This window comes from Perca fluviatilis, chromosome 17 (assembly GCF_010015445.1).
Source record: "Perca fluviatilis chromosome 17, GENO_Pfluv_1.0, whole genome shotgun sequence".
NCBI classification, from domain to species: Eukaryota; Metazoa; Chordata; class Actinopteri; order Perciformes; family Percidae; genus Perca; species Perca fluviatilis.
In genome coordinates this window covers 29,284,705-29,299,545 of record NC_053128.1, presented here as the reverse complement: position 1 = coordinate 29,299,545, position 14,841 = coordinate 29,284,705, and the positions used below count along the sequence as shown (strand labels likewise).

Genomic DNA, 14,841 nt, shown 5'->3' with positions numbered 1-14,841 from the left:
GCAGTGTTCACCTTTTCAGTCTGATTTCTGCTTTTGAGATGTACAGAAAAGTCCCGACAGGGAAACTGCACCCAAAGCAGCTTTACATACAAAAAATATCAATGTTCTAGCTAGCGAGAAAAGAAGTCAACTTGACTGCTTTTTATATGCCGTTATGTCCTGCATCTTGATATTAAGCCAATAGACTATGCTAGCAGGGCACAGTTTACAATCATAACTAGGCCTGTAACAATTATTACATAATTGTCTAATTGACAATATTTTTTACATAATCACAGTTTCTTCGGTTAACTGCAATTAATTGCTAACATTAGCTAAGGTCCTAATGTATGACTGTTGATGGTTATTGTGGATTTTGATTGGATAAGCAAAATTTTAATTATATAAGTGCTTGTTGGTCAGACCGTTGAGCTAAAGCTATGCTAGTTGTTGGCACTTGACCCTATACACGGTCATAGCAACAAAAGTGACAAGGAGGGGATACAGTTAGAATTTTTTTCATAGGCTGTGTACTTGTGTTACGACATTATCTGGGTCACATGACAGTGTCTGTCACACTAGGCAACCCGGTCTCACGGCAGTTCGTGAAATGGTCACGTTATTTTGAGGTATTGATTCGTGTACAGGGATACGATTTTTTACTTTATTTCGTGGTGGTCACCAACCTCCTTACGCGGATTTTCAACACTACACGCTACCATAATTGTGCTGTTATCACGTAATATGCTTCCCATTCAAATACATTCGTTTACAATTCGTGCTCACCAACATGATAAAAACCACAAAAACGTGTCCCTGTACACGAATCAATAGATTAAATAACGTCACCATTTCACGAACTGCCATGAGACTGGGCTGCTTTAGCATACTTCCCAGAGAGAGAGAGAGAGAGAGAGAGACTGAACTAGGCTTTAGTATCTGTGTTTATGGCGCCTGCAATATCTTTGTTTACCTTAAAGGTTCAGCTAAACATAACGCCTCCAGCATTAGTTTAAATAGACCTTTAGGAGGACAGGAACTTCAGAGAGTTGGGACAATAACACATACTGTACTGCCTGCTTAATGGTCTCCTCTATTGAGTGATCAATAAATACTTGTATGTAAGTCATAAGTCTCCCGAACCTTCTTCATGTATGTGAAATGAGTTGTGCTGCTCCTGAGGTTTTCCATAACAACTACATGCAACATTTGGGCCAGATCAGTACGCACTGCTAGTAGGCAGTTTTTGTGTTTTAGTGGAGAGCTAGTTTGCTCTAGTATCATAGCACAGTATTATAAAAAGGAATTAATATTTGAATTTGCTGTAACATAACCCTGTTTGGATGCTTACTACAGAAAAAAATTTACCTGAACAGCAACACAGAGGTCAGGATATTGACAGCCTGGTCTAAATTTGCCATATGAAGAAATCCTAAAACCACAGAACTGTAAATCAGATGCATGTTATTTCTACAGCAAAGGCACAAAGGAGGACTGATGAGAGGGGGGGTGGGGGGTGGTGGTTCGGAGAGGGGAAACAGGGAGATGGGGGGTGTCGAGACACCAGATGGAAAAGGTTACACATGCCGTTCATGTCAGACTGTGTGAAGAGAGAGAGAGAGAGGACAGACACTGTGGTCTGATTCGCAGTGTAAACAGAGACATTTCCAGCTCTGTTGTGCCATTTAGGATAAGCCTGGTGATGTTCTATCATTATTTTTAATAAATACCATAAAAAAATAGTCCCCCAACAAATGCACTATTTCCTCCTGTTTGATTCAAACTACCAGGATCAGCTGTTTTAGGAAATTACTGGACTGTTGTTGTTTTCAAAATTAAACGATATATTTGTGTTTTTAAAGACTTACAGTGTTCAGTAGGAACCACGGGCTTTGAGCTGAGAGCCACAGACAGGGAGTGAGAAGTCTTAAGATGTGGCACAGCACAATATTCCTCTATAAAACATCAGAGCAGCCATTCTGATACAAGAGCGTTATAAATGCTATTGTTATTTATAGCATATATAGTTGTATTCATTTAAAATTAAACACAAATACATCTGAAGATGATTTAGTTTAAAGCACTCAAACTGGGCAATTTACAGAACACTTCATTATAAAGGCACACACGAAAAAAAAAAAAAGGATAAACAGGGAAATAATAAAACTGAATTTAAAACGCCGAATGAACAAAAGAATAATAAAACGGAGAGCACAAAAGCAATTAATCAAAATGAATAATCATGCATCTTTAATTGGCATATTAAAGATGGGTGTTCAACTGCAAAAAAAAAGAAGTAATTCACGCTCTGAGAAACTGGCTAACAACCTAAAAGAATAATGATGCCTAACTGATTCTGTTTTGATTTGACCTGAAGTATGCATGAGGTGCACACATTCTCACAGCATGTTCTGGATTTTATAAATACAGATTCATATGACATACACGTGGTGTATGCATGGCTTTTGTGGGAACGCATGCATCTCGCTTCTGACGTCGAAGCTGGCTGAGTCGATCCCCGAAATACGCTCCCAGAGGTCGTTCTTTCAAGCAGCAATTACGACCTATATTTACGTTTATAGTGACAGTGTCCTCTAGTGGCCATAGTATTGTTATTATGGGGGTAGTCTTTCCCAGACCTTCCTCCACAGAGCTGCAAAGGAGGGTCTGGGAAACACGGCATTATGGGATGGGAGAAAAACATGATCTGATTTATTTGCATTTCTTTAAACCAATCAAAATTGTCTTGGGCGGTGCAAAGCTCCGCACGGAGCCGCTGAAAATTTGCTTTGGGAAGGAACTTGTTTTGTTGGAACGTGTGTACGTTCAAAGGTTGTTTTAGTCGCAACAGAAAACTCAGATAGTCTAGCTAGCTGTCTGGATTTACCCTGCAGAGATCTGAGGAGCAGTTAACCATAGTCCTCACAAATCCACCGGAGGTTAGAACGCCAACACAGAGACAGAGGAAGGATACAGACATCGGTGAAAAGACATGCATCTGGTGGAATTTCCTGCGGCACCGGAGCAATCCCAGAAGTGGAACATTGAGGATAGAAACTATGATGGGGGTAAAGCAGGAAGTAAGAGGAGAGGAGATGAGAAGACAGGTGATAAGACAAGGGAGGAAAGGAGAGGAGAGAAGAGAAGGAAACAAGGGGGAGAGGAGAGGAGAGGAGGAAACAAGGGGAGAGGAAAGGCAAGAAGAGAAGCAAACATGGGATAAAAGAAGAACGAACAGAAACAAGCGAGGAAAGAAGATTAGGAGGAAACAAGGAAGGAAATAAAAGAAGAGGAGAAGACGGATAAGGAAGAGGAGAGGAGGAAACATGGAAGGACAGCAGAGTATCATTTTGTCGGGGCTGTGCGTGGCCCAGGGTTCAACACCCCCCTTCAAAATAAACAAAAACGTGTTATTGTTTTTTTTACTTTACAAACGTCACGTTCAGCGTCCCGTACGTAACCTTCAGTACGCGAAGTTACGTCTTATTTTAAAGGAACACGCCGACTTATTGGGACTTTAGCTTATTCACCGTAACCCCCTGAGTTAGATAAGTCGATACATACCCTTCTCATCTCCGTGCGTGCTGTAACGCTGTCTGACGGCTCCAGCGGCAGCAGGCCAGCACAGAAAATGCAGGTGAATGGTTCCAGCAATCCTACTGCTCCGAATAAGTGACAAAATAACACCAACATGTTCCTATTTACATGTTGTGATTTGTAGAGTCACAGCGTGTACAAGGACACGTAAATAGGAACATGTTGGAAGTTATTTTGTCACTTTTGTCACAATTGGGAGCAGTAGGCTAGTTGGAACCAGTTACCTGCAGGATCTGTGCTAGGCTAAGCTAATGCTGGAGCCGTTAGACAGCGTTACAGCACGCACGGAGATGAGAAGGGTATGTATCGACTTGTCTTACTCTGGGGGTTACGGTGAATAAGCTAAATTCCCAATAAGTCGGCGTGTTCCTTTAACCCAAACTGCGACCGTTTTCACAACGTTAAAAACGTGTTTAACATCCAGACCGTTACGTTCAAAACTGCGACCGACGTTCTCCGTTTTAGATATGAGGTTTTATTTCCGCTAGCGCTAGGGGCGCTCATTTATGAAACAAATGACCCATATCGTCGTACGGTTTGGAGGACTTGTTGGATAAAACTATTTAAGAGAAAAGTGCAACGATACCGCACTAACACACCATGGTTTTGACTCACATAAGCCCTGTCAGGAATATGTAGGAAGGAGAAGAGAAGGAGCCTGCTGATAAGGAGAGGGAGGCCCCCGTTCATCGGGGTCTCGCGCTAAGAGGATTACAGAGAAGCCTTGCAGAGTTGGCTGGACTCGCTGGTTACAGTTCCACCCCTGCTCTTAAACTCCGCTAACGCACGAGCGTGAGCTACTGCGAGGCGTTAAGAGTGCCAGCTCAGATACTCTGCAGGACGGTGGGATTCCCCCGGCGTGGAGGGATGGCACGGTGTGAAGAGAGCAGAGCCGTGAGGATTAGAGGAGTGGAAAAGGAGGGGAGATCTGATGACAGGGTGTGAGATTAGAGGAGGAGGGTGGTGATCTGTGGAAAAAAAAAGACCCCTGTCATCAACCGACTGAAGTGGGTGTGGCCAACCAGAGACACGAGCATCTCTTTGCCTTCATGTGTCTCCTCAGTTTCTGCTGACTTTCTTTAAAGTTACAATCTCAAAGATCTCTTTGGAGGAGGGGGAGAGGAGATGATAAGACAAGGGAGGAGATGAGAGAAGGAAACACAGGGGAGAGGAGAGGCAAGAAGAGAAGGAAACATGGGAAAAGAGAACGAACAGAAACAAGCGAGGAAAGAAGATTAGGAGGAAACAAGGAAATGAAAGAAGAGGAGAAGACGGTTAAGGAAACATGGAAGGAGAGCAGAGAAGAGCAGCAAACAACACAAAAGAGGAGAAGAGGACACAAGAGAGGAAACAAGAGGAGGAAACATGGGAAAAAGAAGAGTTTAGGAGACCAGAAAAGAGAATGGGGAAAGGAGACAGAAGAGGAGAATAGAGGAGATGAGAAGAGAGGTGAGGATAGGAAAGGAGATAAGGAAACAAGGCAGGACGGGTGGTAAGTTGTGAGAGAAGTAAAGGAGAGGATGAACTGTGGGAAGAGGAAAGGAGAAGAGGAAACAATAGGAAAGAGGAGGAAATTAGACTGGAAAGTAAAGGAGAGGAGGAAAGAGGGGAGGGGAGAGAAAGGAAGGAGAGGAAGAGAGGGGAGGAGGAGGAAACAAGAGAAGAAATGAGAGAAGAAGAGAGGGAAAACAAAAAAAAAAAAAAAAAAAAAAAAAAAAAAAAAAAAAAAAAAAAAAAAAAAAAAAAAAAAAAAAAAAAAAAAAAAAAAAAAAAAAAAAAAAGAAAGGGAGGAGAAAAAAAAAAAAAAAAAAAAAAAAAAAAAAAAAAAGAAGGAGGGAGGGGGAGAAAGAAAAAAAAAAAAAAAAAAAAAAAAAAAAAAAAAAAAAGGGGGGGAAAAAGAAGGGGGGTCTCACCAGCAAACAGAATAAGAGAGAAGTATCATCCATAAATGATGACGGCAGCCATTGATCTGAGGCGCCGGCTGCAGCTCGTCTGTCAGCACAGTGTCACGACTTCAGCTATCGCCTATTAGTCGCACATCAAGGCTCCCAGCGCGTGGCTCTTTATTTTCCTTCTGCTTATTTCACACGGCAAATAAAAAAGGACTTTAGCGTGACTGAGCACAAGACTCAATGTATTCACATGAACCGATACTTCACAGGAAGTGGAACCAAAAACAGGGAAATGTGTACTTGATGCTGAAGATTGGACGTGTTCAGTGCTTATATTACCGGCGTAATGCAGCTCGCTCGCACGCACGCACACACACACACACACACACACACACACACACACACACACACACACACACAAACACAAACACACACAAACAAACACACACACACACAAACACACACATGAAGGCAATAGTTTACAGGGACATAAATATTCTAGATGCAGTAAAATACTTACTAATTACTTAATACAAAATCATGGGCCACTGGTATACAGCAGGTCTTCACACACAAACACACACACACACGCACACACACACACCTCACGCACGCACGCACACACGCACGCACGCACGCACGCACGCACACTTTATTTAAGTCCACTTGAAGGCAATAGTTTATAGGGACATAAATATTCTAGATGCAGTAAAATACTTAATACAAAATCATGGGCCATTGGCATACAGCAGGTCTTCACACACACACACACACACACACACACACACACACACACACACACACACACACACACACACACACACACACACACACACACACACACACACACACACACACACACACACACACACACACACACACAAAGAGTGGCGAGTTGTCCACTCAGCGCTGGAGTCAGGTTCGCTGGCTCTCAGATATCACTGTGGCCGCAGAAACCAGAACCCGCTCAATAAAACATGAGCGTTGTTTGGACAGAGAGGCACTACTGCAGTCACGGGGGAACGGGACCCTGTACGGCCAGGGCTGGAGGAAGGATTCAGATCCTTTACTCAAGTAAAAAGGACTAATACTACTGTATACAATGAAAACACTCCGTTACGAGTAAAAGTCCTGCTTTGAAAATATGACTTTAAGTTGAAGTATTTAGGCTAAGTATCAGCAGAAGTCACTAAAAGTATCAAAAGTAAAAGTACTCAAAATGCAGGAGGGACAAGTATAAAGTTGAATGACATGGAAATTCTCAAGTACAAGTACCTAAAATTTGTACTTAAGAAAAGTTCTTGAGTACTGTAAACGTATTAAGTTACATTTTACCTCCATCTACATCCCTGCTGCTCGATTTTGGTCAATAAACTGTCATGTACATGTTTCACAAGTTGCTAATTTGACCTCAAACACATCTCAAATTCAGAGGTGGAAGAAGTATTCTGATTATTTAGTTGATAAAAAAAATAATATACTACAGTGTAGAAATACTCTGTTGCAAGTTATAGTCCTACTTACTTAAAGCTTTAGTGCGTAACTTTTTGATATTAATGAACGTCCGTTACATTCAAGCCGTTGCCAAATGAGCTGCTACAAATCTAATGAAGACTATCAGCTCCACACAACTCTCTCTGGATCTCTCAGTAGGACTATGTTCAGAAGATTGTGGCGTCCGGAGACTTTTCCGCGCAGAAACTCGAGTGAAGATAATGACCTCTTCTGAAGAGTCCATCATGATTTTTTAATCCTCCGTGTCCTCCTTGGCTACTAGCAGCTGCGTTGAGGAGGAGAGGGAGAGAGGGGGTGGTGGTGGTGCACGGTCACCGAAGGCTTGCGTCATGTGGACGCGCCAACAGTGTTGTTGTCATTACTTAGAATTCCTCATGGGGGGGAGACAGAAACTACGCCCTATTTTAACGACCTAAGCGCACGGTGTGAAGTGCATGGCCCAGGTGCGTTTAGGGGCGTGTACGAATCCACTTTTGCTAGTTTAACGGGCGAAAAAAAAAAGGGTCCGTGCGCCGGGCGCATGGTTCAAAAGGGTTGTCCATATGGCGCTTACCCACTGCTAGTACCGGCTCTACCCGGCTCGGCTCCTCCATTTTCCATTGCAGATTTAGTACCGCCTCATGTGTGAGGCGAGCGTGGCTGGTCGTCATAGTGACGCCGCAGGAAACTGCCGTGACCTAACGCGACACACACACACAGAACGGCGAGGGTGTGTTGTGTTTTTGATTCTCGGCATGTGGCTGTTTGCCAGAAGACAAATTTAGTTTCAAAAGAAGCTGGAGGCAGCAAAAAAAAAAACACCGCTGGCTAAACTACTGTATTTAAAAATGGCGAGTTTGTTCAGGACACCCCCCCCTCTGTCGCTAGCAATGATGACGCAGTGACTAGTGACGATTCTCTCCGACCAATCAGTGGTCACGTCACATTTTGGTATCGCCTCAGCTCGCTTGGCACCTCGATAGAGGTGGTACTAAAAAAAGTACCTGTTGGCAGGTACCAGGGACTTTTTTTCATAATGGAAAACCAAAAAAGGCGAGTAGAGGCGAGGCGAGTCGAGCGGGTACCATGTAATGGAAAAACGCCATTAGTGTCTTAATTAATCCTGGGTGTGTTTTTGGGCGTAACATGCAATCAACCAATCAGAGGATCATCTCCCATTCCCTTTAACAGCCAGGAGCGTTTGGACCTTGGAGCATTGCTGTTATGATGGAGGATTTGCTGAGCAGGAAGGAGAGATTTTCCAAGAGAAGAATCGGTTACACTTTACTTGAAGGTATCTACATAAGAGTGACATTACACTGTCGTGAACGTGTCATAAACATTATGAACAAGTCATAAACTTTTATGACATAATAATATAATAATAATGACTTTTAGTAAGTGTCCTTCGGTTTTTGTCATGACAAGTTATGGTTAGGGTTCATGTGTCATGACTGTGTCATGTGTCCATGACAGTGTCATGTCACTCTTATGTAGATACCTTCAAGTAAAGTGCTACCGAAGAAACTGATCTTCTCGTGCGTGAAGTGAAAGCGCGCGAGCAGATCATATGATAACACTATTTCACACTGTAATATTTTTTATTTTTAATCTTCTGCATGTGTGTGTGTTGCTGTGCGTCCCTGTGTGTGTAACAAGCATAGTGTGTGCGCGCTGTGCACAAGCCTAGGCTCATTTTACTAATGCGCTGTTAAAATAACAATGAAATGCTGAGTTATTGATGTTAGACCAGGTTTGAGTTACAGTAAAAGTATCCGCATCAAAAGATACTTAAAGCACCAAAAGTAAAGTACTAATTATTCAGTATGCTCCATTTCAGAAGCATATATGATATTGGATTATAATTATCGATGCATTACTGTGTTCATCACTTTAATGTTGCAGCTGGTAAAAGGTGGAGCTCTTTTTATTTGCTTTTTAATGTACTACTGGGTAGTTTAATACATGAAAGTGTATTTGCTGATTTATATTTTGTATGTTAATCTGAATCTGTAGAGTAACTAAAGCTGTCAAAAATAAATGTAGTGGAGTTCCCTGAGATGTACAGTAGTGGAGTAGAAGTATAAAATGGCATAAAATCAAAATACTCAAGTAAAGTACAAGAAGCTCCAATTTGTACTTGACAAGTACAGTACTTGAGTAAATGTACTTAGTGCTTAAACGTAACAGAGGAAGAGTCCATCTCTCTGTGAACTCGACGCTGCTGATCGATCGCAGATTGAGTTGATCAGGCCCAGCCGGTCTATTGAGTAACCGTGGCGACAGACATGTGAGGCTGAAGCTTTCCATTGGTTTGCATATAAACACTTCTGCATCTGTTAGTTAATAGTTTCTGAGGGGAAAGCGTGGCTGTTGTTACCTTCTTTTTTTTTTCTTTTTTTTATCTAAAATTGCATCACATCATCCACTTTTTGAAAATGAAATTTGTGCAGAATACAATAAAAGACATTCCCAGTGTTTACTTTACAGCAGGGGTCTACAACATTTTTTAAACCAAGGACCCCTTAACTGAGAGTAAGACGGAGCAGGGACCCCCTACTACATATTACATTACATGTCATTTAGCGGACACTTTTATCCAAAGCGACTTACAATTGCTACATATGTCAGAGATCGCACGCCTCTGGAGCAACTAGGGGTTAGTGTCTTGCTCAGGGACACACTGGTTGATGTATCGCAGTGGGAATCGAACCTGGGTCTCCCACACCAAAGGCATGTGTCATATCCACTGCACCATCATGAAATTATGTTGCATATTAAACTGGGCCAACAGTAACGTGTAGGGAGGCCTAAAGCCTTTATACATGCCTTTTTTGCATAGAATACTAAGTTATTAAAATAACAATTTCGGCATGATTTTATAAATCATCTTTTAACGTTAAACATACACAGTGAATCTTTAGGATGAACTGTGTCTGTGCATGGCTTCCTTACTTTACCTATAGGCCAGTAAACCTATCCTCAGTGGGGATTTATATTTGGTGACGTGGTTGATTACGTTACTGTTGATCATCTGTCCATCATCATATAAAGCCCGCCCTGACAATTTGATTGGTCCAAACAGCTCTGGCTCGAGCATAGTTGCTCCACAACGGATCAAGTCCAGACTAGCATCCAGGCTAGCTGAAAATGACAAGTTCTGAAGAAAATTTGAAAAGCAAGGTAGGCAGGCCTGCTTGGTTCTTTCGGGGAATGACACACACACACACACACACACCACACACACACACACCTACCCAGGTTGGAGGACGCTCGGCCCTGAGCTGCTCTGTCCTGCAGCTCCTGAGCGATTTCTAGCTGGTGCTGGTGGTGCTGGCGAGCTCGCTCCAGGTCCTGAGAATCACACCAACAACCATCAATCATATTTATTAGTCACGTAATAAATAAAAGTCTCAACAGCACATAGAACATACAGAATGAGGCTGCAACTACAGGTTATTTTCATTGTCGATTAATCTGTCGTTTATTTCCTCCATTGATGGATTGGTTGTTTGGTCTATAAAATGTCAGGAAATGGTGAAAAATGTGGATCAGTGTTTCCCAAAGCCCAAGACGACGTCCTCAAATGTCTACAACTCAAATATATTCAGTTTACGGTCACAGAGGAGAGAATAAACAAAAAACTGTAACTAACTGTAATTAGAGATTGTTCTATATATATATATATATATTAAAAATATACATGTATATATATATATATATATATATTAAAAAATTACTCAAACCACTAAATCAATTATCTAAAAAGTTGGCGAGTAATTTCATAGTTGACAACTAATCGATTAAGTTCTAAAACTGATCATTTTTCATGTAAGAACCTCAAATTCTCAAGAATCTCCGGTGGATTTCTGAGGACTCTGGTTAACTGCTCCTCAGATCTCTGCAGGGTAAATCCAGACAGCTAGCTAGACTATCTGTCCAATCGGAGTTTTCTGTTGCACGACTAAAACAACTTTTGAACGTACACACGTTCTACCAAAAAAAGTTCCTTCCCGAGGCTAGTTTGCAGCGGCACTGTTGCTCCGTCTGGCGCTTAGTCCCGCCCATGACGATTGGGATTGGTTTAAAGAAATGCCAATAAACCAGAGCACATCTAGTCCCAGAATGCTGCGTGGACTAGCCAAACCCTCCTCCGCAGCGCTGTGGAGGAAGGTCTGGCAATGCGAGACTATTTCACAAGAGATACCCAATCAGCAAGAGCGCTTGCGCACACAACAGGGTGTTCAACGCACCCCAGTTTCAGTTTTAAAAAAACTTGCTACTTTTTGTCGGGGCTGAACATGGCCCATGTCTTTATGTCTTTTTTAAGATTTGTTTGGGGCATTTTTAGGCCTTCATTGGATATGACAGGCTAGACATGAACAGGGAGAGAGATTGCAGCAAAGGGCTGCAGGTCAGAACAACAGCGGCAAGGACTGAGCCTCTGTATATGGGTGCGCGTTCTACCAGGCGAGCTACCCAGGCGCCCGTGGCCCATGTCTTTCAACAGTTTCCTACCAACCTGCATGCATCGGGCGGCGTGTCCCAGGCCAGCGTACGCCCTCATCTCGATCGCCCGGTCGCCCATCTCCTGAGCCAACTCCAGGACTCGGGTGTGGTATGATATGGCCTTGTCGAAGTCCCGCTGAGAGTGGTAGGCACTGCCCAGGTTGCTGTACGCCCGCGCCTCCTCACGCACATTCTCCAAAGTCTGACCAAAAAGAAACGCCATCTCAGCGTTAATAAGACATGACGACAGTGGCAGTTTCACATTTTTCAGATTGTGTCCCCAGTCGTCAAAGATCAGATATTATTAATGCTCTTCTTCCTTCAAAAGTAGGCACACACGACTTCAAATAACACAAAGAAGGATTCAAAGGACTTTAAAAAAAAGACTTATTAAAAGCATTGTCACTTGCATCAGGATAATAAAAACAGACTCTTAATAAGAAATGAAATAATACATTGAAAAATATATCATTACTCCGTATAACTAAAGGAAGAAACAGAGTTTCTGTTGAGAAAGACGGAGACGGAGCCTCACATCGCTATCAGATGGAAATTGTTTTGTGTAAAGAGACTAAAACTGTCAAAAATTAAATGACTTCATAAACTCTCAGTAGTCTGGAGATTTGACTTTATTCTGGTGGTCTAATTGTCAACAGATGGTCAATTTGTGTGTGAGGGGAGAGCGAGAGAGAGAGAGAGAGAGATAGAGAGAGCTACAAACAGCGTCATGATCTTGGCTGCAGCGGCTGGCAATTTTACACTATATAAAAAAAAAAAAGTAACATAAAGTGTGAAATGTGCACTGATTATTGTCTTTTGTTATGTTTGTTTGTGAAACATTTGCAGGAAGAGCTTCAAATGTCCTGAACACACACCATGTTCTTTGGGAAATATGCAGTAACTTTGTCATAAAATAGGCTACAGCGTTCAGACAACGATAGATGGATGTGCTAAAATACACACTACAACGTTTGAAAAACTAGAGATGTAACTGCCGCCCTCCTGTTTGAATTGATCACAGTCTTGTCATTAAACGTCAGTGTGTTCATGGGGATGGAGGAACATGTCAGCCAGTAGATTAACGCTCCATGGTGTTTTTTGCCTCCAACGGCGCCTTCCAGGCAGCTAACCCTAACCTTAACCCTAAACATAACCATTTCCGCGCTGCCTGGAAGGCGTCGTTGGGGGCAAAAAACACCAAACACCTAGATTAACAGCAGAATTATCCTTCAAGATGGCTCCTGTTGGGTGAACACAAGGCTGTTAATTATCAGAAAAGTTTAGGAGGAACAAAGTTTCCCTCCTCCACCGAGACACCATCAACAGACGATAGGATGTAGAGTTCAGTACCTTTGAGATGTCCAAGTGCTGCTCGTGGCACTGCACAGCGTTGGTGAAGTCCCCCAGCGCTGTGTACACGGCGCCCATGTTGCCCAGCTGGCGAGCCTCGGAGAGCTGGCACTGCGTTTGTCGCGCCAACAGCACACACTGTTTATGGCTGGCCAGCGCGTTGGGGTAGTCACCGATAGCTGTGTACACGTGGCCCAGACCGCTGAGAGCATCGGACGCAGCCTGGAATCACACAAACAGCACGCTGGTTAGTGTCCAGAGGAACAAAACCGTCCACTGAGTCCAGGGGCGATTCCAGGATTTTTTTTAAATGGGGTGGTACAGGGGGGACCAATAATCAGTCAGGGAAGCATTTTATCAGAATACAGCATAGAAAATCTTAGAAATATAGGAAATATTGGATAGGCTAGAACAAGACAATGGAATTCTGCTAAGTAGAATACATACTGTAACATTCATTATTAATTTACTTTTCATTTTGAAAAAATTGTATATCCGAATACAATACACATTTTCTATAGGCTCAGTCTGCCTTTAAAAAAATAAAAAATAAATTCCAGTGCTGGTTCCATGGTATCAGATTTTTGGATAGTCGTCATGGAAACATTAATTGGTCATGTGACGAGGGCTGGGAAGATTGGCAGAACAGTGACAGATCTCTGATCCAATGGAAATCACAGCTGTCAGATTGACAGCACTCTAGGCCAATGGATATGGGGGGGCCACCCCGTGCCACCCTTCTAGCCCCGCCCCCCTGACTCAGTCCCAGGAAACTACAGCTTTGATTTCAGGGTTTTACACCAAATAACACATCATGTTGTATTTGGAACAATTTCACTTTTTTACAACTCAGCAAGAGTATTTAAGATTTTTTTTTTGGGGGGGGATTTTATGGCTTTTATTGACAGGACAGCTTGAAGACAGGAAAGGGGAGGGAGAGGGGGGGATGGCATGCAGCAAAGGGCCGCAGGTCGGATTTAAACCAGCGGCCGATGCCAAGGACACAGCCTACATGGTGCGCACACCGTACTGGGTGAGCTAGAGGTCACTGTGATCTGTAACTATAACATGGTGAAAGAAGTATTCAGATCTTTTACTTAAGCAAAAGCGACAATATATTATATTTTACTTGTTGATTATATTTTGTATTCATATTTTGAATTTGTAAAGTAACTAAATGTATCAAATACATATTAAAAGTACAACATTTTTAAACATTGAGGGCAGGGGACTACAGATGAAAAATAGCCTTTTGGCTAATTCTGGCTTTTTTTTAACCCATGGGAAATCATGTGTTTTATTAATTTGCACTGTCCCCTTTCATAAAATAAACTGAACTGAAGTACGAGTACAGTACTTACAGTAGTTACATTGTACCGCTGAACATTGTTTTCACCAAGTTTTGACGTTTGTTTTTGCTTTTTCCAACGTTTTAAATTGTTAAATTTTTCTTCTACACATTGTCAGCGCTTATTTCTACGTCCCATTGAAAACGGGTCAATTTGACCCAAAGTCAACACAAGGGTTAAATAGGGTTGGGTATCATATGGGTTTTTTCCGATACCGGTGCTAAACCGATACTTTTAAAACAGTGCCGGTGCCTAAACAGTGCCTGAACCGATATTTTTCAAAAATATGTATATATTTAAAAAAGAAAAAAGGAGCACAAAACGAAAGTCAGTGACATTTAAGAACGGCTTGTTTATTGCTAAGGCCATATGGTCAAAATTAAATGATTTATTAAAAATGTCATAACAATAACTTATTTCACTAGTAAATTGCTGGTAAACGACAAAAACAACCACTAGATGGAAAAAGGGTATTTTACAATAACTTTGAATGCACCACGAAGCTTACCAGTTTCAAGTGATCTGTCAACCGTATTTTAATCCAGCTGCTAGCTAACGCTAGGCTAACGTTACCTGCTGTCAAGTGTATAATGTTAACTAGCGTCACATGCAGCGATGCTTTTGTGGCCTCTAACGTCTGTTTCGGAGCATCAGAGGGCAGCGCTGGCATT

General features: G+C 42.2%; 1 protein-coding gene across 3 annotated transcripts in view; it reads right to left on the bottom strand.

The window, feature by feature from the left end:
• Positions 1–14,841, bottom strand: part of ttc28 (tetratricopeptide repeat domain 28) — a 166,247-nt gene that overhangs the window by 46,513 nt on the left and 104,893 nt on the right. For all 3 annotated transcript variants that reach the window (XM_039779288.1, XM_039779290.1, XM_039779291.1), the window contains 3 exons: positions 12,822–13,043; positions 11,485–11,673; positions 10,220–10,316 (listed from right to left, as the gene is read on the bottom strand). In XM_039779288.1, the coding sequence (XP_039635222.1) occupies positions 10,220–10,316; positions 11,485–11,673; positions 12,822–13,043 (508 nt within the window). The remainder of the gene's footprint in view (positions 1–10,219; positions 10,317–11,484; positions 11,674–12,821; positions 13,044–14,841) is intronic.